At 38.5% G+C, this 22,111-nt stretch overlaps 1 protein-coding gene across 3 annotated transcripts in view; it reads left to right on the top strand.

Annotated features, from left to right (window-relative positions):
- The window catches only part of MARCHF1 (membrane associated ring-CH-type finger 1), a 256,852-nt gene extending 235,505 nt beyond the window's left edge, over positions 1-21,347 (top strand). For all 3 annotated transcript variants that reach the window (XM_049833781.1, XM_049833800.1, XM_049833791.1), the window contains 2 exons: positions 14,405-14,552; positions 18,587-21,347. In XM_049833781.1, the coding sequence (XP_049689738.1) occupies positions 14,405-14,552; positions 18,587-18,888 (450 nt within the window). In that variant the 3' untranslated portion in view covers positions 18,889-21,347. The remainder of the gene's footprint in view (positions 1-14,404; positions 14,553-18,586) is intronic.
- The last annotated feature ends 764 nt before the right edge of the window (positions 21,348-22,111 follow it).

A 22,111-nucleotide genomic window follows, 5' to 3' on the forward strand; every position in this document is an offset into this window, starting at 1 on the left:
ATCCCTGAAAGCACCAGACATCAAATAAAACCTAGTTTAATCATTTTAGTGGGTCTTTGCATTGAAGTAATCCCTTTAAGCATTGATCAACAGGCATTGCAAATGTTTCATATATTTGAGCAGGTCTAATTACTTGGCTATAATATAAATTTAGAGATTAAATATTAAGCATTGCTTAGTGTGCCTGTTTTATTTCTCATGGTCTCTGTTATGTCTATATATGGCTATAAATAATACAGTTGCATTTGTAGCTTTACCTTTCAGCATTTGCAATCCATAATGCAGAATTCCTCATTTATAAAGTGACTTTATCATGGAAGGAATTAGAAAGTGGCAAGAAGCTTGTGTGAGTTCCTTACTCAGCTCTCAGGTAATAGCTTCATCCTGAGAACATCACTTCTTCTTTAAAAAGAATCCTGGTGATCCTGGTAAAGTAGTACCTGTTTTTCATATCTCTTGAATTTGGTGTTTGAAGTATAGTGGAAACAGGAACTGAATGAAAATACTGTAAGTATGAAATGGATAAAAGTGTCAAATTAAAAGGGACTTAAAATGCAGAAATGTCTTCAAATGGAGATTTCTCCACAGTGTCTCGCTATACTTCAAAATACTTTTCGCGTTTAAATTTGGCTGTCTATTTAAGACGTCTGGTATCTGATGAGATGTTTTACTTTGATGCATTATCCCAACAGATTATTCTCTGGTGTCAGATATACCTATTTTCTCTCCTGATTTTGTTTTATGTTTTAAATGATTTACAAATAATTTCTTATTTATATGAGGCATAAGCAATATTGCACATTGTTACCATGTAGTTACTCTTGGTCATTAAGGAGTAGTTACTCTTGGTCATTAAGGAAGAGCAAGTCAATTTTTTGTTTAGGGAAGCATTCTGTACCAGTTGAGGTTGATTTTCTTTCTCCTAGAAAGGGTATCTGAAGTCAACCCTTTTAAAGATAGAGGATTGAGAGTGTTCTTTTAGAACAGAGTGATAAGTTTCTGCTAAATTAAACAGAAGCAAAGCCAGTATTAAAATACTGATAATGAAAGAAACTTGATCTTGTTTATTTTGAATGCATCTGTATATCTTCTAAGTGTTCACTCCTCTTGTATTCTGTATTTGCTTAGGTAGTGATAAATAGCACTTCTAAATGTGATACGAGGTGCCTCTCTTTGGGTTTTACACCCTTGAACTCCATGGAACTTCTCGTGTACCCAGCTGCTTGTCATTAGAAGAGAAGGAAGGAATGCGCTCTCTCTCTGCTTGGTATCATTTATTTTATAAACAACGAGTGATAAAATGCCCATGCCAGCTTTAAATCCCATACAGGATTCAAAGGTTTAAGTCCCAGTTGGAGATATGTGCTTCACAACTGCCCAGAGCAGGGTATTTAGGTCCTGGAGAGAAGTTACGGAACTGGCTAACTCAAATTTCCATACAAAGCAAAACCCAGTTCAAGCGTATCGGGACCCCTTTGTGGTCAGATTAGTGATTAACTGGTTAAATCAGTGTGGGGGAGATTTCAGGGGATTTAACTATTGGATCAAAAGCAAATACTTAGTTTTTCTATAGTAGGTTAAAGTTACTCTGTTTGCAGCATTGGATCAGTAGGAGCTGTGTAACCAAGTAAGATGTAGGGTTTGAGCCAACAGACAACTTGTGGGTAATGCCCAACTGTAAGGCAGAGAAATCAGCAATTCCAAACACTCCTTAAAAAATAAAATTAATCACCTGTGGAAGCCGCAGCAGAAAATCAGAATGCTGCTCTGAGAGCTATGATGGACAAAAGGAAAGCGTAAAGTGAATCTTCAAGTCCCATATCTCTCCCAGACTCTCTTTCACTCTGGAGCAGGGATACATCTTTTGTTCCCCCTGTTGGAGTTAAACCTGCATAGGGTGCCTTTTTTTACAAAACAGTCGTCACCTGCACTACGCTAAATCCAGTTGTTAGAGCTCTTAGATAACGTGTGAGAGCGCCAGATTCGGCTCCCTTCTCTGTGCTAAATGCAGTCCTATAGAAAGAGTAAATCTTAAAAAATATGACTGCCTGGAGGGATTCATTCATAACTGGATGCTTTGTGGATAAATCTTGTTTTGATGAAATCTGGTAGCACGCATGATAAATTCAGTGATGGCAAAATATATTAAGGGTGTTGATTTATTTTTGGTTCAATGCTAGCTGGATAATTTCTATTTACATTCCTTGTTCAAGGATATGGCAATCACTGCCAAAAGTGATATAGTCTTCAGAGACACCTTTGTGAATTCCTGCTATAAAATCAAAAGTGGTCGCCATTAGAAACCACTTATCCTGCCAGAGCAGACTCTCAGAACCAGAAGTGACCTGCAGAGTCTCCCAGGAAAAAAAAAGAAACTTTGAGCACTCATTACTGTATTGCTTGCTGTTTACTTCTTATTGCCCTGTGCTGTGAAGTATGAACTATCTGGCTTTTTCATCAGTTTTCTAATAAGGCTCATGATAAGGAGCGATAGCTAATATTGCATAGGTCAGGTAACATTGACTTGCTGTGGGAATAGTTCCCTTTTTAACCCAGTTTGGTGAATACTTTGCAGTCCTTATCATAGGAGAAGATCCTACATTTGCTTTTGATTTCTGGTGCAGCTACACAGTGTCGTCAAGGCAACCTGCTCCGGTGTTATCTTTCTTCCAGTAAACTCTCTCAAAACATTGCTAGCCTCAAATCATGTCTTGTAATATGTGGGGTCAGACACTTCACCAGTATGCACAAAGGCACAAAGCTATTACTTTCTTATTGGCTATCATGTCATTGTAGTGAATAACTTTGTGCTCAAGGGAGAATGTGTATATTAAAGCTTTTAAAGTAAAAATAATTCTATAGCATTTATATCCTATTGTGACGCCTCAAGGATGCAAGGGACTACTTTGTTCAGACAGTTGTATTCCTAATTTTTGAGAGAGAGTAATAGAGCATTTCTGTGAATTTATCTGTGTATAGACAGCATGCTGTAGTTTGCAGAGTAATGTTGTCTTGCATTTTGTGCCATAACAAGAATAATAGAGCTTAGCTTTCTCATATTGGTAGAATTTGGGTTAGCTTTCTATCTCCAGATTTCCTTCTCTTCCATTCAACACAGCTTTTATATACCCACCTGTTCCAGTGCCCATGGACTTCTGATGAGAGATTCTCACCTCTCGTGCCTCATACCTTGAAACCATCATAACATACCCTCAGGCTTGCAAAAAGCCCTCTATGATACTGTGCTGGGACACCTCCATATGCAGCATCCTTCCTGGAGGCAGAACAAGATGGTTTTATTGTCATTGCTTTGAACTTGCATTCTTTTAAGAAGCAAACAAAAAATCTTATGCCAGAAAATGAAACTGTTTCCTCTTCTAATTAGCTGCTAGTAAGCAAATTTGCTACTTCTGCTGCTCGGTAGCATTTACAAAAGCAAAGGCAATTCAGGAGATTGTCCAGCTCTGGGTATTGGTGGTGTTACCCACTATTGCACAGAACCACGGACATGCGTTCTGGGAGGTACAAATCCTTCTGTGCTTTCTGAGGCTGAAATAAACAGTTTGGTCTGAGTTGTTTCACAGATTCAGCTTGCATCAAAAGGTTTCATTTCCATTTTACTTAGAGGGTCCTACCCCATCCTGCAGTTCATCAGTCTCTCATTTTTTAAGAACTTGGGGTCTCCTTTTAAGTTTTTATTTCAGCCCTTTCAGTGTTCTGTTTTACCACTTGGCCCCATCAATAGCTTTAACAGAGGAGGGGCTGGGTGGCTGAAGCATTGAACATTATTAAGAGAATCTCATGATACTGGCTTTACAACTAAAGAAAATGTAAATGGAAGCGTGCCCTGACACTAACTGTGTAGCCAGTAATATAAAATTTAAAGACCATAATCAACCCAAGCATTGACCTAAATCAATCGTTGTTGTTCATGGACTTTTGTAAAAATGCCATTTTTACTGTTTAATTTTGAAGCTAGGGATTTTACCAGCTCTAATGGGGGTGGGCTGCTATTCGTGATCTGATTAATGTATGTATTAATCTCTCACACAACTAACACATACAATTTTATAGCGGTGATTTGCCTCAAATTTATTTTGCCTGGGACCTGATCATGTGAGAATGATTTGAACTGAGTTTTAGTTCACAGGCTGATGCTTGCTTGTTGGTGGAACGCATGCACAAAATGCCCTCTCTTGAACATAGCAATACAGTACTAAAATATGATCTAAAATATGATCAAATGGGTTACTTATCAGTTCATTCAGTATATTTTATGATTTTTGGTGTTAATTTAATTTTATTCCTGTAGCATTTTATTGAAATTACTTGGGAAAAAAAGAACTTTTCCTCCAGGAATTATTCAGAACTTTATTCATCTGCTTCAATTTTTATATGGCAAAATTGGAATGTGTGGCATTTGTCGGAGGTCTTTCAGAATGAATAGCTTCCCTCAGCTCTTTGCCAGAGCACTAGGCTGTAGTTTTGTGTTAATTACTGTAGCCTTTCCTCAGCACAAATTTCCCCTATTTCATTTTTATTTAATTGGATCAAAAAAATATCTCTTGTGGGAAAACTAAAAGGCAGAGAAGGTAACTGTAGCTATTCATTGGGAAATCAGTATTCTTGCTAAAGTCATATTTTGGATAATGAAGCATATCAGCTCCTTTTAGTAATCTTGGTTACGTGGCAATTCAGACCTACGCATATATACTGTATATATAGTTGCAAAAATAAGATATGTCTAGATATGTTTAAACAACAATATATTTAAAAATACCAGGCTTTTGGTATACAAGGACATTTAAACCAAGCCACATCTTTGTAGCAATTCAGACTGCTTTGGTTAAGGGAAGCTCAGAAGGCAAGTTACCTTGTCTATACAACGTAGGTCAGCTGCTCTTACAACTTCAGGAACAAAATAATGACCATATAAAAAGAATTAGTGTTGAGGTTCACTTGTACTATTAATTCAGTGGGTGATGGGGCGGGGGCAGGGGGAAGAATTGGTAAGAGCATCTTTGATCTATAAAAGTGAAGAATAGAAGATGAGATTAAAAGACATGCAAGATGCTCTTGAGGTTCATCCAACAGTACCAAATGGCTAGTCTTCGTTCAGTGACTCTCAGGTATGGCTGTTTTCTGTTTCCAGTCAACTGTACGTTTCTCACAAGACATCTTAGCACGTGAAGGTACCTTTGTACCCTTCTTGCCTCCACTTGCTGCTGTACATCTCCCCATTCCTGTTATGACACATGGTGCTGAAGGGCCTTGGGGTGTAGCGATGTAAAACACTTCTGTAGGACGGGTTGCACAGCGAGTTCTCCAGGTAAATGGCTATAGGTTCTTATTCTCTAAGAAACAAATTAGAACTCTAAGGAATTTTACATATTGGAAAGAGTGTTTAAATTACTAGTGTATCAAATGGGATAATCGAGGACATGGTCAGCAAACAAAAAAGACCAAGCCCATGTAGTACAAGGCAGTAATGAGAATTTTCATGCTTGTACTGGTCTAAGAGAAGGCAAACTCCGGTGAAAAAAAATTTCTAGGTGGAAGGTGGAATAACTAATATCCTGTTGTAACTCCAGGAGAAGACTTTGTACATCATTTATAACTACAGCTAAATAAACAGAAAGTATATTTATTGATTTATCTTTTCAGGTGTCACCAGTTTTATTTCATCAGCTCTAATTTCAAAATGCATGCTTCAAGATACTTTTCAGCAGGCTAGACAATTTGATATGGGGGAAATTAAGCAGTGTGATGAATACTGAAGAGAGGGTGATTCAAGTGAAGATTCTTTAACAAAACTGTGATCATATAACTATGTCTTTGGTGCCTAAGGGAACAGTTCTTCAGAGAAATTTCACTTTAATTGGAGAGGACTAAAGAAAGTAGAGACACATACAAGACTAGGTAATGGGAAGTTGATCTCCAGCATGTTGCTATATCCACCTTTCTCTCTTAATTTCTCTCCTTTTCCTATTTCTACCATGCTATCCCAGCCTTCTGTCCACATCCATCACACTATTTAAGACCAAAATACACTCAAATGTGCAAAGGAAGCCCATGCTACTTGGTGGTCAAAGACAGAGACTCTGGCACAGACTGTTGGGAGATGGTTTGTTATGGCTGCTGTAGTGGAGGATGGACTCGTGGTTGCTTTGACCCCGGACCAATTCATCTCAAATCCAGCACTGAGCATGTGTCACGGCTGCTTTTGTATTGCCCATAGAGTACATATGGCAACATGCAGCACTCCCACCTGCTTTAGCTGAAAAATGAAATCTCATCTTAACTGGCCTTACAGCAAAATTATGATCTGTACTTCGTGGTATGGTAGTTAGATTAACCTATTCTTTTTTTTCATGGGTTTTTTTGGGGTGGGTTTTTTGTGTATGTGTCTAAGTTGTTGTTTGAGAGATGGACTGTGATTTAAAGGCATTTGCTACTTAGTGACTGGAGGAAAATGTCCTGCCTTCAATTAGCTGTGCTGCTTTTTTGGAAAGACAGAGTAGACAGAGGCTGGAGATGACTAGCTGCAAAGAGAATAAAAGTGACGCACAAACCAGATCCTTTTGATAGATAGAAGGATTGTAGAAATACTGTGGGGAGAGCAGGTAACAGTAGCATCTGCTTCCGTTCTTGACTAACTGTGATAAAAGTCAGTGGATACATAGATTCTACCCGTTTTTCTCTGCTTCTTTATGTGTTGCCCACATGCAGCTTGTTTTTTGACTCTTGGTAATAAAGGCGTATGCCCAGGCACCTAAAGTAAATATTTTCTAGTGTTGTAGATGCGTGCCTTTCGGTCTCAGTACCAGATGTTCCCCATAGTTTTGCATTATGGTGCTAGTTCTCTCCTGACCAGTGTTTTAATGTTTCACCTGCAGTTTACTTGTCAGGATTATCTGTTTAGGTAAGGTAGCTGAAGCATACTGTGCTAGGAGATAATGACCCTTTTCTTAAATAGCTTACAAGGCAAGAAAAGAAACAGCAATTGTAAAAGAGAAGCTCGTGATAGTACTGAAGGCTGATCATGTAGACCTCTGTTGAACAAAGAATTGGTTAATGTTTCAGCAGTCAAAGAGGATGCTTGGAAAGTAAACACTTTGGTGAGTATTTTTGCATTCTATATATTGATGTAAAATAATTTCTAGCAGATGGGAGCTATGAAGAAGCTCCCAATATGGAGAGATTATGCTATAATTACTTGCCACGGGGTTTCGTGCACGTTTCTCTGAAGCATCTGGTGCTGGCCTCTGTCCGAGAGGGACACGAGGTCTGGCTATTCCTGTATTTCCAAAGCATAGCATTTTTTTTTTTGTTTAGTCTGTGTTGGGATGATTAGGATGCAGGTACTGAAGTTCTCCTAGTTGGTAAATGACAAGTATTCTCAATAGTACTTCCAGACCGCAAAAACAGCTACTTCATTTTAGAAATTGTCTTCTCAAGTTACTTAATACGCAAATTTTACACTTTTTAAGGGTCTGCTAATTGATGACACATACAGCTAAAAATTGCATAAGTTTGTGAAGAGTGCATACTGATTATATCACTCAAGTCCAGTTCTACTGTCACTTAAAAAAGAAATATAGCGCTGTCTTGATTTCGATAAAACTGAATTATTAGTTCTTTGCAGATGATAAGGTGTTTATCAAAGTGAGATTTTTCATTATGTAGTGCTTTTATTACTCTAGGTATGCATATCACGCATAAAAGTCAATTAAAGTGTCTTTGTCTTTAGAAACACACCCATTTTGAGTTCAGTTTTAAATTTTTAATAGGTGTTTTAAATACACCACAGACATTCATTTGAATTCCAACCAGGTTTGTTTAGTGTCACCTAGGGACAGAAATAGATTTTAGGTAAACTTCAGACAGGTTTGCCAGAGAAGGATTTGTACCAGCTCATTTAATGAGATAACTGGATCAAGGTAAGATTGTGCATAGATATGGCTATATGATGCACCATACAACTTGGCATTTCTTATATTTATTTTACTTTTGTCTTCAGTGGCTAATGCAGCAGGGGTCTAATTCTGGTCTTCTATTCTTGATCCTTACAAGAGTTTCTTCTCTTGGATGTGTCTTTTGACAAAAGGCAATGACAAATACGTTCTCTGTGTTTTCTGTGAAGCTGCTCAGTTATTCCTCTCTCAATGTGCTCTGGGTGTGTTTGGGGAAAAGAACATGGAGGAGGAGTTTTCACGGCCCAAACCCTTCTCCTTTCAGCCATCAGACCTGGCACGTTCTGTTGGACTGTGTGAGGGGCACTTCTCGTCTTGGAGCAGGATGCTGTGAGGCATACCTTGTCCTTCTTTAAGATGCAGTCCCTGAGGCACAGGCTGTAACCACATGTTGTTTAGATAGCAGAGTGGCCCAAAATGCTTTTATTCAAATTACAAGGTTTGAAGCCTCATCTCTCATCAGCACTTCAAATCTGCACAAGGCTATTTTGTTCTCCCGACATGTGTGGAGCCCTGTTGTCCTTTATTACTATTATTTCTTCCTCCTCCACCCACTGTACAAATTCCATTCCTGCAAACTACCATTGCAGCTGCTTTTCTCCAGCTGGTAGGTTGATAGTAGTGAACAGTTTACTGTGGAGCTTGAGCCAATTAGTACTGCAACAAGTGACCAGAAAACCCTCCCTAACCTACAGAAAATAAATAACTCTGAGCTACATGTTCAGACTACTGACATATCTTCTTCACTGCTTGGCTCACTTCGTCATACACTGCTCCAGCTCTTAAGGCCTTTTTTTTTTTTCAAAAGTGCTGGCTAGATCCTTCAGGCCTGGTTTGAGATAAAACAGACATTTTTCTGGTATTCCTAGTCTGTATGCAGAGTGCAGTTTCTACAACAGCCTCTAGTAGTTAATTTTAGCCTTCATTTTGCAGGCATGATTATTTCAAGATAGAGGTTGGCTCAAAGTCTTTCTTTAGATTGTAGAAAGAATTCAGAAAATGCTGTATGATGGCTTTAGCTCTAGGTGAAAGCAGAAGGAATTCCTTCCAGCTGTAGGTGCTGTTTACATTACGTTAGTTGTCCTTTTTTTTTCCTAAATGATGGATAGGGAGAAAAATGGCAGAACGGGAAAAGTATTTAGTATTAGTGATGTCATGCCCATACCAGATTCCCCTGTCAGGCCTCCTTACATGCAATTTTTAAAAACAGCATTCCTGAAAATATCCAGCAGTTAAAAGTCCAAGCATTCATAGCATGTTGCAAAGCAGCCCATTAACTTCACCTTCGATTTGGCACCCTCAGTGATGAGCCCCTGCAGGATAGAGACCTTCGGTTGTAAAGGTGTGAATCTGCAAACCTGCAGTAGATATAGAGTTGCTTCAGGAAACCTGTGTAGACAAAATTTTGTGGCCAATGTGACGGAAGATTACCACTAGCAGGGGGCAACATGCAGATACAAAATGGTGGATGGGGGCAGGCAGACAACGTAGTAAAGCTACAACGTGAAGGTGGGGAAAAGGAACACAAGCAGCAAAGTTTGCAGAGTGCAGTTCTGTGGTGTGGCAACAGCTTTTGTGTGAGCAGTGTGAAGCATTTGGTTCTGCATCAGGCCATCATGAAACAGCTTTGCAGAAAGCTTAATGTATGGGAGGGAATTAAAATTGCAGATCTACTTCCGTCTGTAAGAAGAGAGGCTGTATTGGAATATCTAGGATATGAAGCAGCATCCCCACATCCGAAGACAATCTGTTTTCAGAGGATATTAAAAATTATCCATATTTATTTGTTGCATATTGATTAACCAAGCTTTATTAGAAGTGACATGCTGGGAGGAAAATTTTGGTCCTTTAAAATAAGTATCAGGGATTTTCTCAGACTACATTACAGGAAAGGGAAGTGGTCGGCTACATATGATTTAGATGTTCCCTGTGAGTAGGCTATTACTTTTTTTTCCTTTTTAATTTTTTTTTTTCTTTCCCCAGAAGACTCATGACTACATTTTGTAATTGCAGCAGCGGGTTATGAAATCAGTAACCGTTCCCTTTAAGTTTCAGAGCAAGATAGTCTTTAAGAAACAAAACTAAAACAGGAGGTAGAAACCTGGAACAGGATACAGTTTTAAAGCTGCCACTTTCAAGATTATTACAAACTTCTCTGGCAGTAAAGCATAGGAATTCAGGTTGAGACGCACGTCATGTTTTAGAAGTGTCTGTAAGTAGTAGTTGGGATGGGATGAGCGTTTCTGATCACATTTACAGTCCAGCTTCTTTCCTTACGTCATTCTGGCTTCTTGGTAGGAACCTCTGAAGCACGTAGACAGTCTCCTGCCACCCTCCAGCGGTTTTCAGAGCACAGTGCAAGTATAGTGTTCAGAAAGCTTATTTGGAAAAGAAAAAGGGGGCTGGGGATATGTCAGGCTTTCTTCTCGGGATACATATTGTCGCATTGTGGATTCGGTTGGTGACTTGTGTAGAAGGTCTTCTGGTTGTTAGATATTACGAAGTGTTACCGCACACCTGTTCTGTGAAGCATAATAATATTCATGCGATTGCTCGCATTTGCAGGACATTAAACCATCTGCATCTGTGATGATTTCCAGTCTGTGTTTGTATTGCTGCCATGATTAAGGAACCTGTGGGTGGTGACGATTAGCTGTACAACAGTGAAGGGGTGTTTTGGAGGAGGCTGGGCAAAACCTACAGTGTTTGTCTATCAATTTAGTGACTCAATAATTTGCAAGACATTATAAATGTCTCCTCTGGCTTACAGTCTTCCATTTCTTTCTCTCCTTCCAGTCTCTAGAGCACGTTTAGGAGTATTGGCATTTAAGTTGCCAAGGCAAATTGCATCTGGGTACTTACTTGTGTGTTATTTTTCTGTTCTTGGTGGCATCTGATATTCCATCCGTGGCATGTCAAAGTGTCATCAACCTGACGGTTGTACGTTTTTCTAGATTGCTGATGAAGACCATAAAATGTGATGCAACTTATTTTTATCTTGCCATCAGGAATGTAGAGAGCCTTGAGACCGGCAGAAGCTTCAAAATACAGCAGGAGTAAATTTATCAGTGGTTAAGGAGGCGTTAACGCACTGTGTGACACCGTAGCACCTGCCAAACTTACCCACCCACCTTTAGGCTGTATCAAGTCTTGGACTACAAAGCATGAGTATAAGGGGCTGATGCTTTCACTGCTCAGTATATTGTTGTCTCATAGCCTTTGCTATGGATTTTCAAGCATTTTTCATTTCACATAACTGTGCTTTTATCCAAGCAAGCCTGTGCTAACATTAACAGTTAAATTTTTTATTTAAGCCTATTGCAAATAATCCTAAAATAGTGAATTGCGCTTTTCTGCTTCAGGGCAACTGAAATTGCTGGCTTATCTACTAACATCACTCGTCTGCTAGAGAGTGACAGTAGGCACTTATTACTCTCTGTTCAGCCAAGCTAAAATACGTGAGTAGGACATCTCAGCTACCACAGGGATCACCAGGAGTAGAGCGCACAGCTTAATTTAACTTCCCCTTCTGAGCTCAGCCCATCATGACTGGAGTTGAGAGGAGAAGTGGGACTGCAGCTAGGGCAGGGCAAAACAGAAGTGCAGCTGTGGGAGCTGCTAAGAGCTGTAAAATGCTCCCGAGTACTCTGATCCCTCCGCATCTGTGTGAGCAGGAGTCTCTCCTTGGTCCTTGCTGCTTTCTTGTATCCCAACTGGGAGTACGAGGTGCTCTGCACAGTCTCCCAGTTCCATAACCGCCCCTGCCTTGGTGGCCTCTCCTGGTCTCCTGCCAGCCAGCTTATTTCTGGTGTGGTAACACACGTGTGGATAAAACAGACACACAGGCATGCTGTCTTGTGGGGGGAGAAGAGGGGCCAGAGGGAGGAAGCGGAGTCCGGTAGGCCTTGGCTTGCTTTCTGGCTGGATTTGATCGTGGGACATATTAGCAAAAAAGGCCTGCTTTAACTCATTCATGCTAGCTCCCTCTCCTGATACACCTTTCTTGTAAATCTCAGCAGAAGCTTGTGATCTTGTTCCTTTATTTACCTGTCCTGCCTGTTGGTCATTTGGTTTTGTCTTTTTTCTTCCACCTACAAAATGTTTACATTTAGAGCAATGGGACCAGCGTTCTTCTTTAACTGTAAAATTCCATACGAAAAAGCTTTATTCCTCTGGGCATTCAGATCAATGCTCTAAGGCTTTTGTGTATGTTACAGAGAGTCTAAAAGGCTATAATGAGACTGCAGGTATACATGACAATGAAAATTTAGTGCAGAATCGTCTCTCCACTAGACCAGAAAGTCTAGCATCAGAGTTAAGATGACAGAAAATTTCTGTTTAAGAACACAATTCATTCTTCTTTATGTTCAACGTTGATCTCGCACAAAGCATCCACAGGTAAGTGATGGGTTAAGGTAAAATCCTTTCTTCCGTCTGGACAAAGCCAACTTTTTCTTTGGAAAGAAAGCCTGTTGCAAAGCTTGCATTGAATTTTCACTGCAAAAAGGATGAAAGTCTTCAGGTCAAATGCCACGTAACCTGGTGACTGTAATGATATGATGAGACTGTGATGATAATGCCACAGTCCGTCTGGTCTGAGCACTGAGTACTACCTACATGAACTACAATGAATATAAGGTTCTGGTTTGGTTTATTACTTTTTATTAATGTCTTCCATTTTTCCAGCCTGCCGTACAAAACCCAGCATGTTTCGTTTTCACTCCTAAGTAGATGTATCAGAAACTGAAATGAGGTATCAGCTGGTAAATAAACTCCTAGTTCTGTCACTTTGTATATTACTCAGGAAGTATTTCAGTTCTTCTGAACAGTTATTTAAGCCTTGCGTTTGTACAATTCTGGCAAGGGCTAGAAAATGCTCCAGAGATTTTGACGCAACAGCTCTGAAACGTGCAAGCTTTAACTGTCATTAAAGACCGAAATTTGTTTGGCCCAGTATGTACTGCTCTAAAACTAATGGCAGGAAGAAGCATTCCTGAGAGTTAGCCCTCCTCGTGACATTGCGCCGACATTCCTCAGCTTTTACTGCAGTTGTGCTCCTTTGAAATGTGACCAGACAGCAAATAACGTTCAGACTAGAAAAGAATGGCCATATTGGTTCAGGTTAAAGTCTAAGCATCTGGCTCAGATGCCATCTCCAACACTAGCCATAAGCAATTTAGAGAAATTTGATATTTCCCAAAACCAAATTAAAAAAAAAACAAACAGCCAACAAAAAAAAACAAAAAACAAAACAACAACAAACAAGGAAAACAAAGCCAAAATCATACCTTCAAAGTAAATTTATACCCCCTCAGTGCTCTTAAGTGGCCAGGGGTTTTGATCCAGCCTTAGCACCTGGCAACTATTAGAAGCCGCAGCCTGAGTTGTATTAAATTTAGGTTGGAGTAAGCGGAGGGGCAGCTTTGCTGTTGCAGTGGTCGGTGCTGTGGCTTGGATGCTGATGCACCGTACAGTCTTGCGTTAGCACGACTGCAGCGAGGTGGCACTGCCGTATTGTGATTTGCACTTGTTTCATTCATTCATCAGATGCTAGCAACCGACTCCGAGATTATTCATCGGAACTGAGGCATTTTGCTTTTAAATGTCATATTCTTTCATCTGTTTATAAAGGCAAGCATTTTAGTAGAGATGGGTGTTATTTTAAAGACGTGCTGAAAAAAATGATGTCTTCACAAGCGAGATAGATTAAGAAAAAAAATGCCTCAAGAGTTGCATTGTTCAAATGCAGAGAATAGCCTATTTCATCCTAAAATAGCCTTCACTCAAGATACGATGTAGTGCCATAATTCACAAACATATGATGGATTTAGTGCCGTAATTCACAAACATGTGCCTGGAAGATCCTTCTTGTGTTACTGAGGCTGTTTGTCTGCTATCATGTATGATCATTTCCACGTAACCATCTTTACAATTTTACTGAATTTAATCCTCAATGCAGTTGCATTTCTTACGCTTTTATTTTATGGGAAGACTGTTCCACAGTTGCATTCCTCTAATATTAAGCAACTGAGAATAGCTGAGAATAATTTAAGTATTACAAGCTAATGTTTGGGGTTTTTGTTCTCTCACCATCAGAAATGTGTATCAGGTAAAGTTAAAATAAATATTCAGCTTTTTTACCTGTCTATTAACGTTATGGCTGTACTGCGAAATAACTTTAGATGTCGTTCGCAAGCAGACAGAAACAGAACAGAACTTCATTCCTCTGAATCTGTGAAAATGAGATCATTATGAATTTTACAGTGACAATGCACATACTACTGTGATGTGTATTATCAAAATGAACGGATTTGTTTATTTCATTAATTACCGCTTGGTTTTTGGGGGTAGAAAGAACCAGAATGGCCTAATCAGTTTATTGTAAAATTTTACAAGTCTGATTTTTTTTTTATTGTATTTTTAAATGACAGTGGGAGAAACTACAGATGACAACAAGCGAGAGGAGGAAAATAGTTTGTTCAGTCACATTCCACATAATTGCAATTACCTGTGTTGTTTGGTCCCTGTATGTTTTAATTGATAGAACCGCTGAGGAAATTAAACAAGGCAATGATAACGGTAAGTATCTTTTACCTTCTTCAGTCTTGTTGATAATGCAATGGGTGGCTTTGAAAGGCAGCTATGTAACCAGTTACATTCTGTTCTGAAATAACAGCTCACTGATACACAGCTACGTCAAATGCTTTAATGCAGAAGTAATGAATGCACCAGTGTTAACAGCTTGTTGTGCCCCTGCAGAGAGACCTCTACTTAGTATAATCATTACAACAGCTTAACTAGCCTGCTGGTTCTTCCTAGGTTAATCTCCCATTATCTAGACATTTCTAAAGCTAAAAAAAAAAAAAAAAAAAAAAAAAATTAGCCAAATTTAAACAGCTCAATCCAAGTTCAGGTCATAAAATAGCAATTACCCACTTCAACCTCGATATCCTGTAAAACATGATAGAGCCCTTTCATCCACAAACTTCCTAATAGAAACTTCCAAGAGACAGTGTTCCAGTTGTGTTAGTCCTTCATGTGGGACTCAGGTAGCATGGAAAGCCATTCCTGCGTCCTCTCGAATAGAATTTCACTGTGAATGTCCATGATCCAGCTGTGTTTATTGTGAGGGTGGTCAAACACTGGAACAAACTGGTCATGGAGTCTCCATCTGTGGAGATACTGAAAACCCAACTGGACATGTGTAACAGAATGCATGTTTAACATAAGTAGGCTTCTTGTTGGACTATACTTACCGTATGTGGAAGCTATATTCCAAACTGACCTACTGTTTTCCATTTCAAATCTAAGTCTATTTGGTCTCAAATTTAGTCTTCAATATGACCATGATGATGAAGAGGATAAAAAGCTTTTGAGTTTTGATCTGAATTGACTTTAAGCACAGTAGAAGGACAAAGGTCTCTAGCTTTGTGCTATACTCTGAAGTTAACAGGGAAAACAAAACAGGTGGAGCTTTGTGCCTTGCTAGTTAGATAAATATTTGATGATACACCTGATGCTTGCCTTTCTTGCTTATGAGAGGAAAATAAGTAACAAGCCTCAGTAAGTCGCAGATGAATGTATGCTACAAAATCTTGTTTTGCATTCTTTCTAAACGGGTAATCCCGTTTTTCATCTCAAAAGAACTGGCCCTGAGGACAGGACTAGGAATGGCTTTGAACTTCTGAGTACAACTACATCACCCTACTCATTAAAAAGGGGAAAGGCATTTCTGTGGATTAGCTGAATTTACACAACAAAACAGCTAACATGAATTTTTGTTGTTATATAGAATACATAAGAGTCACCTTAATTAATCCTGGTAGGCCCAAAAAGTATTTACAATTTGTATAGAATTCAGTGTTTGCCAAATGTAATGGATGATTCTCCACACTAAAAAATGGACAAAGACATGCCTTGGAGCTGCTTACAACATGCAAAAATACGTATTTGTGAAGAGAACTCTTTTGCCCCAAAATTTGCTTCTTGGGGAGGGTACTTTTACAAAATCAAATGTGCATCAGCGTTTGGGGGGGGGGGGGGAGCGTGGGAAGAGACTTACATGTAGTTTGCTTTTCTCTCCACTGTCTCTGTTTAAATGGGAAATGCTGGGAAAAAGACAGTGAACACTGGAGGAAAAACACTTTATAAATGTATTTTGAGGACGAGAAAAATGGAAAGCCCTGAGTAATACTAGTACTGTTTGTTAATATTGTGTAAGTTTAAAAATCCCTTTTTAAAATTTATCTCTCAAAATATTTAAAGGTGGTTTTTTTTCTCCTTATGAAAGCATATGATACAAATAAATAAAATTTTAAACCTCTTAATTGGTAAACTTGTCACTGGTCTATAGAAAGGACAATTTAAAATACATTTAAAATATTCTAGAATTTATATGGCACCAGTGGTAGGGAATCAATTTTCACATAAATTTGTTCTGCTTTGAAGAAACAGGTCTAGGCTTAGCTGAGCTTTGTCTCTCCTAATAAATCTCATCTGTGAAAATACGGCAATCCTGGAATATACTGAAAGGTACAAAATTCACTGTGCCACACCAGTTAAGCAAAAAATGATGCTTCCTGTATTGCCATGGAAGAAGCAGCAGCACATCTTTACTGCTAAGAGGTGGAAGAAACTCTGAAGGAAAGCTGAGCCATTTATTCAGCCTCTTTCTTCTGAGCTTAGCGCTCCAGCTGTGACTTGCTGGTTCTAAGTGTCATTACACACTGATAGGGCTTAGTCAGATGCAAACCATACTGTTTTCATAATTAAGAGCAAGAAAGAGACGGTGATTTTTAAAAACAGTTATTAAAGGGGAAAAAAAGAAGAAAAGAAAAGAAAAAACACATCACTGGATATGACACCTTAGCAAAGTACTCTTTGTTACTTCCTTTTGTTCCAGGCATGCAAACGTTTGTGAACAAATTTAACAATATAACAGGATTTGTCCCTGGCAAGTTCAACTAACCAGAGTAATAGTGGTTAGGAAGATACGAAGTGATGTATGTGGTCTTTGTATGCTTTCATTTTGCTGCAAATTAAAAAAAAAAATAATTGGATAGCACCATTGCTTAATATATTGTTACCGTTTCTAAGTACTACTAAACAGTTACCAAGACAGGGAAAACAACAGCTACTTCAAACATTTTGTGTGCTTGTGCAATAATTAATATTCTTTTTGTCTCTAATTGTTTATTTAATTAAAACCCCAGTTCCTATGTGTTTAACAGTAAAGAGGATACCTAGATTCATGAGACTTACACAGCTGGCTAAAAGTAAAGATTTGCTTTTGAGGAGTCCAGGTTGCCAGGTCTACGAGTCGAGACTGGCTCCTCACTGAAGCTCTTCTGCTAAGTTCCAAAGGAACGCAGATTGCTTTCCTGCCTGTGGCAAAAATTTCTCCCTTGTGTAAAACTTGTGTAAAACTCACAAATATCGCCACGTTGTGATACATCACCAGTGGCTGAATACAGCATCTGCAAGGCACCTTGAATACTACACTCAGTGAGCAAAATGTTATTCAAAGACCTTCCATATAGGACCAATAAACCTATTCAGATTGTTCAGAGTGACAGCTTAAGAATTGATACAGAGGTCTGACTCTTGTGTATAGCATTTAATTGTTAAATGTGATGAGGCAATGTGTAAAGGGAGGGCTGGTAACTGTTCCTTTATGTTAGGCTACTGAATGGTTGAAAAAAGCAGATGTAGTAGTATGAATTAACAAGGAGAAGGCTGTTCTTAATACAACATTAATTTATTGTGTTAAAATCTTAAAACAACATTTAGGCCAAAGCAAATAATTTTAACATCATTCATATCATAATCAAGTCAAAATGCTCTCATCTCTAGCTTTGTGTTAGCAGCCATATATTTTTCTGTAAACGTGACTGATCAATGCAATGAAAAAAGTAAGAACAGATACACCAAAAACTGTAGAATTACTTTTTTAGTACATAGGAATCGAAGTTCTGCTTTTTGATACAGGTGTGTTCAGGGGGGTTGCACAGACAGCAGGAAAAAGAGACCAATGAAGGCAGGTGCTAGAGGAGATAAGAGCCCTTTCTACTAGCTTTTCTTACTATAGTGTGGCTTCAGGCTGAAGCTAGGACCAGGTAATAATAATTGTAAATGTTGGTGTTCCAGGTACCCTAAACAGTGTCATGCTTCCAGCACGATTAAAAAAACCCAGTTGTTCTTGAAGATGTGCATATTTCTAGGTATGCAGTCAGTTTTGGTACCTGTATTTTTGCTTAAGCAAGCTATTGAATATGGAGATATTATTGAAGACCAGTAAAATGTTTTGGGTTTGACTGTATCAAGCATTATGCTTCCTTCGTGAGAGTGGCCTTCCATTTCTTATTTGGCCAAACCATGGTGAAGTCAGTTCACGAAATTGTGGTGAAGTCAGAAGTGGGAGGCAGATGTAGTTTCTTGGCTGGCCTATGGGATAGGAAATTGCTGTTTTCTACTTGAGCCACAACTGCCCCAATAGTATGTACATACCTGGGAATTCTTAGCAAGTGGCTTCTTTTCAAAGCATTCTACTGAAACTCAGTACTTGATATTCAATGTATAACAATGGTAATAAATATAAATGTTTTATTTCAAAGGTGTCCTTGAATGGCCATTTTGGACAAAACTCGTTGTGGTGGCCATTGGATTCACAGGGGGCCTGGTCTTCATGTATGTGCAGTGTAAGGTTTATGTTCAGCTGTGGCGCAGGTTGAAAGCCTACAACAGAGTGATCTTTGTTCAGAACTGCCCAGACACCGCCAAAAAACTGGAGGAGAAGAACTCTTCATGCACTCAGACCTCGGATGTCAAGGATGCAGTGGTGGTGCCAGTAGCACAGACAGGTACAAACTCTCAGCCGGCAACTGAAGAAACGACATCTGAGGTCATGCCAGTTTGACAGAGCCAGCATTGTTTCTTCCTTGCAGAATAAGGCATAGTGTTTTCTACACTACAAATGCTAAAAGAGAGTAGAAATGACTGTGCATTTTTTTCAGTTAAACAAAAAAACACACAAAAAACAAAACCCTACAAGGAAAACGGATCCAGCAAAGCAACTTGTTACTGTATGGAATGTGACCGTTCGTGAAGTAGTTTCTCAACTAGTCAGCAAGTGTAGTGAAAGTGGAAGTGTAGAAAGTGCAATAGAGAACAGGTTTAACAGACAATGCCAAACCAAGGTGACAAGAGTACTTTTTTTTTTTTTTTTTTTTTTAATTGGATGGCTGGGAAAGTAGAAACAGACCTGATATAATCATTTTGTTTACAGAAAACAAAACCCTTTCATCTGTTTACTACTAAAAGTTGTATCTGCTATTTAACGATACACTTCTAAAGGGTACCAATCAAGTTATATGCATTAACTGAATCAAAGTGTAAAGAGCAAGCTGTATCACAGCACTCACTCTCTAAGCCTCATATGGTAACACACGTTCACATGACTGCAGTGGAGCCTGAATGTTTGGGCAGCTGTGTCAACTAAGGATATGTGAAACATTTGAAGGGTAGCATTGTTTTTAAATATGCCTGAATTTTTGAAAAGTAAGCAATTCCAACCAGTATAAACTCATGTCTCCATAAGCAACAGATTTTTTTAAGCATAGCTGTCAGCAGAATAAGTACAGGAAGGAGAGAATGTGTAGATATGCATTTAGAAGAGCAGCTCAGCTGTTTATTTTACTTTGTAAGAGTGAATTGGACACAAATTGGATACACAAAGTTTTGAGGCAGAACTATAAATGAAAAAATGCAGTTTACTGTAGAATCACACAACATTAAATTGCATATTACTAAAGGTCTGAAAAAGGATGATACATAGGGAAGATGGAAGCCATTTTTTGTTTTAAGATTCATGATACAGAAAGGTAGATGTAAGAGAATATACCTACATATCTTAAGAGAACATTAGTTTTTATCTCCTTGTTCTGAAAAGCTAGTTTTCATCTTTCTGACTGAAAAAAATAAATCAATGGTTTCCCTCTGTACAGGTAAACTTGAGGTGTTAGAGATTCAACAGTTCAGTTGTTAACTTCGTGTTTTGAGCATTCTCATATAAAAATGCAGTGTGAATAGCATTAAAGGGTGCAATAGATAAATGAATGTAGATATAATACTGTGTCCAACAGGGTGAATTATATATAAGGAACCAATTTTGTGATTCAGTTCTCATACCTGTGATGTTTACCATCAGGACACAACAGCAGGTATTGACTTGGAATAGTTATGTACTGGCATGGACAAGTCTGGGGCCTGAATGTAATGTATATTTAAAAAAAAAAAAAGTTAAAAGTTCTTTTTTGATCTTGTATTTAGGTGAAGGAGGAAAAGCAAACAAGCAAATAAAGAACCAAAGTAAAGAGGATAGGAGAGCACAGGTTGATTCAAAGGGGGAAATCTGCCACAATTACAAGTGAACTAGACTTCTACAGAAGCCTTGCAATTTCTAATGGTAAATTTCCTCTTTACACACTCAAATATCTACAGTTAAATAACAGAATCATCCTGTTTTTGCAAATATCCAGGGTGCTAGGCCTAAGATGTATTGGAGTTTATATATTAGGCATTCCTTTGTGAATGTGTTTACTGGCTTAAGGATCAGGGAATACTGGAAGTAGCAGTATTAGCAAGAAATGTGTCTTTTATCAGACCATTATGTTCTTTTGTATTGGAATTGCTCATGTAATTTGGCTGTGACTAAGTGACTGTCATCTGGCTAGACAAGACACAAAATCTTGGTGCTTGAACAGGCCCTAAATACATATAATACTAATACTTGCTCTCAGTTACTCCAGGTGAGTTGGATTAATGTTTAAGTTTTTTCACATAATGACACACACTTTTCATATAAAATAACTTTCCAATTATACAATTGTGAATTGGAATTGTAGCAGCTTCTCATTTGAAATGACATATAAGATAACCAAATCATTTCTCTGTTTATCATTGTGGAGATTTCAGAAGGTCTTCAGAAAACGATGACAATACTAAGGAATGCCTCATAACTGTACATGTTTAAGAGTCTGCAAAGGCATGGTTTTCAAAAAGTGTAAATCTACTTGCTAAAAAGCAAACCTCATGAGATCCGAAGTTAAGACACTTAAAATTACAAGCTGCATCTAAATGTTTGGAATGATGTTTACAATAAAACCTGATGAATTATAGCAAAACTGCCTGACAGGGAACATTATTATGGAAGATAATTAAGAACCTTCTGAAATCATCAGAAAGTTTCTTACTAAGTGACAGTAGGCCTGCTTCTTTAGCCAGTTTGTTCTTTGCCCTGCTGTAGCATCATGACCCCATTGAAAGTACTTTATCCCCTATTTTGACAGTTTACTGGAGCCTAATTCACATTTTTTTTCTTGAGCAAGTATAAAATTCAACTCAAAGAAAAAAATACCTGAGGCTTCTGAAAGCAGATTTGTAACATCCAACAAGATTACTGTACATTTTTAAAAATACACTGAAGAGTCAGCAACAGAACAGACAACTTGCAAAATTTTATACTAACAACTTCAAAACACTATTCTGGCACTCACCTCAACTACATGTACAACTGAGCTTACAGTTACTTAAATATAAGAATGGAGAAGGACTTGAGTTAAAATTCTTCCTCTCCCTTTGAAATATTAATTTGGATGGCAGGAAAAGGAGCAAAATGGGACACCGTCTGCTGAGACAGACAATGAGACATCAGTAGCAAGAGAGATTACAGCAGGCTTGAAGCAGTCTTTAACCTTTTAAAGCATTACAGTATTAGCCCGTGCATCCCTTTCTCTTCTTAGGTGCACTAGATATTCCAGAGCTTTCAGGGATTTCATGCAGCATTGGAATTTGTTTCTGAAGCAGGGTGCAATCTCTTCAACAGCGCAAGAAGCTGTTCACACCAACATGCCTTGGATACAGGTCTGCATGAATAGGGAAGGTGCACTAAGACAGACACTAGACAGCTGCTTATCAACCAATGTTTTTTCATTCCCATACAAAGCACAAGTTTCTGTAATTTAATAAACACAGGATTCTATCCTGCAAAAACAGTATACTGAAAGTTTTAAGATACATTCTAAGACTTTTTAATGAAAATGATGTATCAAAGATCCATATCAAACTGCCTAGGTAGCCAC

The sequence above is a fragment of the Accipiter gentilis genome, chromosome 3 (assembly GCF_929443795.1).
Source record: "Accipiter gentilis chromosome 3, bAccGen1.1, whole genome shotgun sequence".
Classification (NCBI taxonomy): Eukaryota; Metazoa; Chordata; class Aves; order Accipitriformes; family Accipitridae; genus Astur; species Astur gentilis.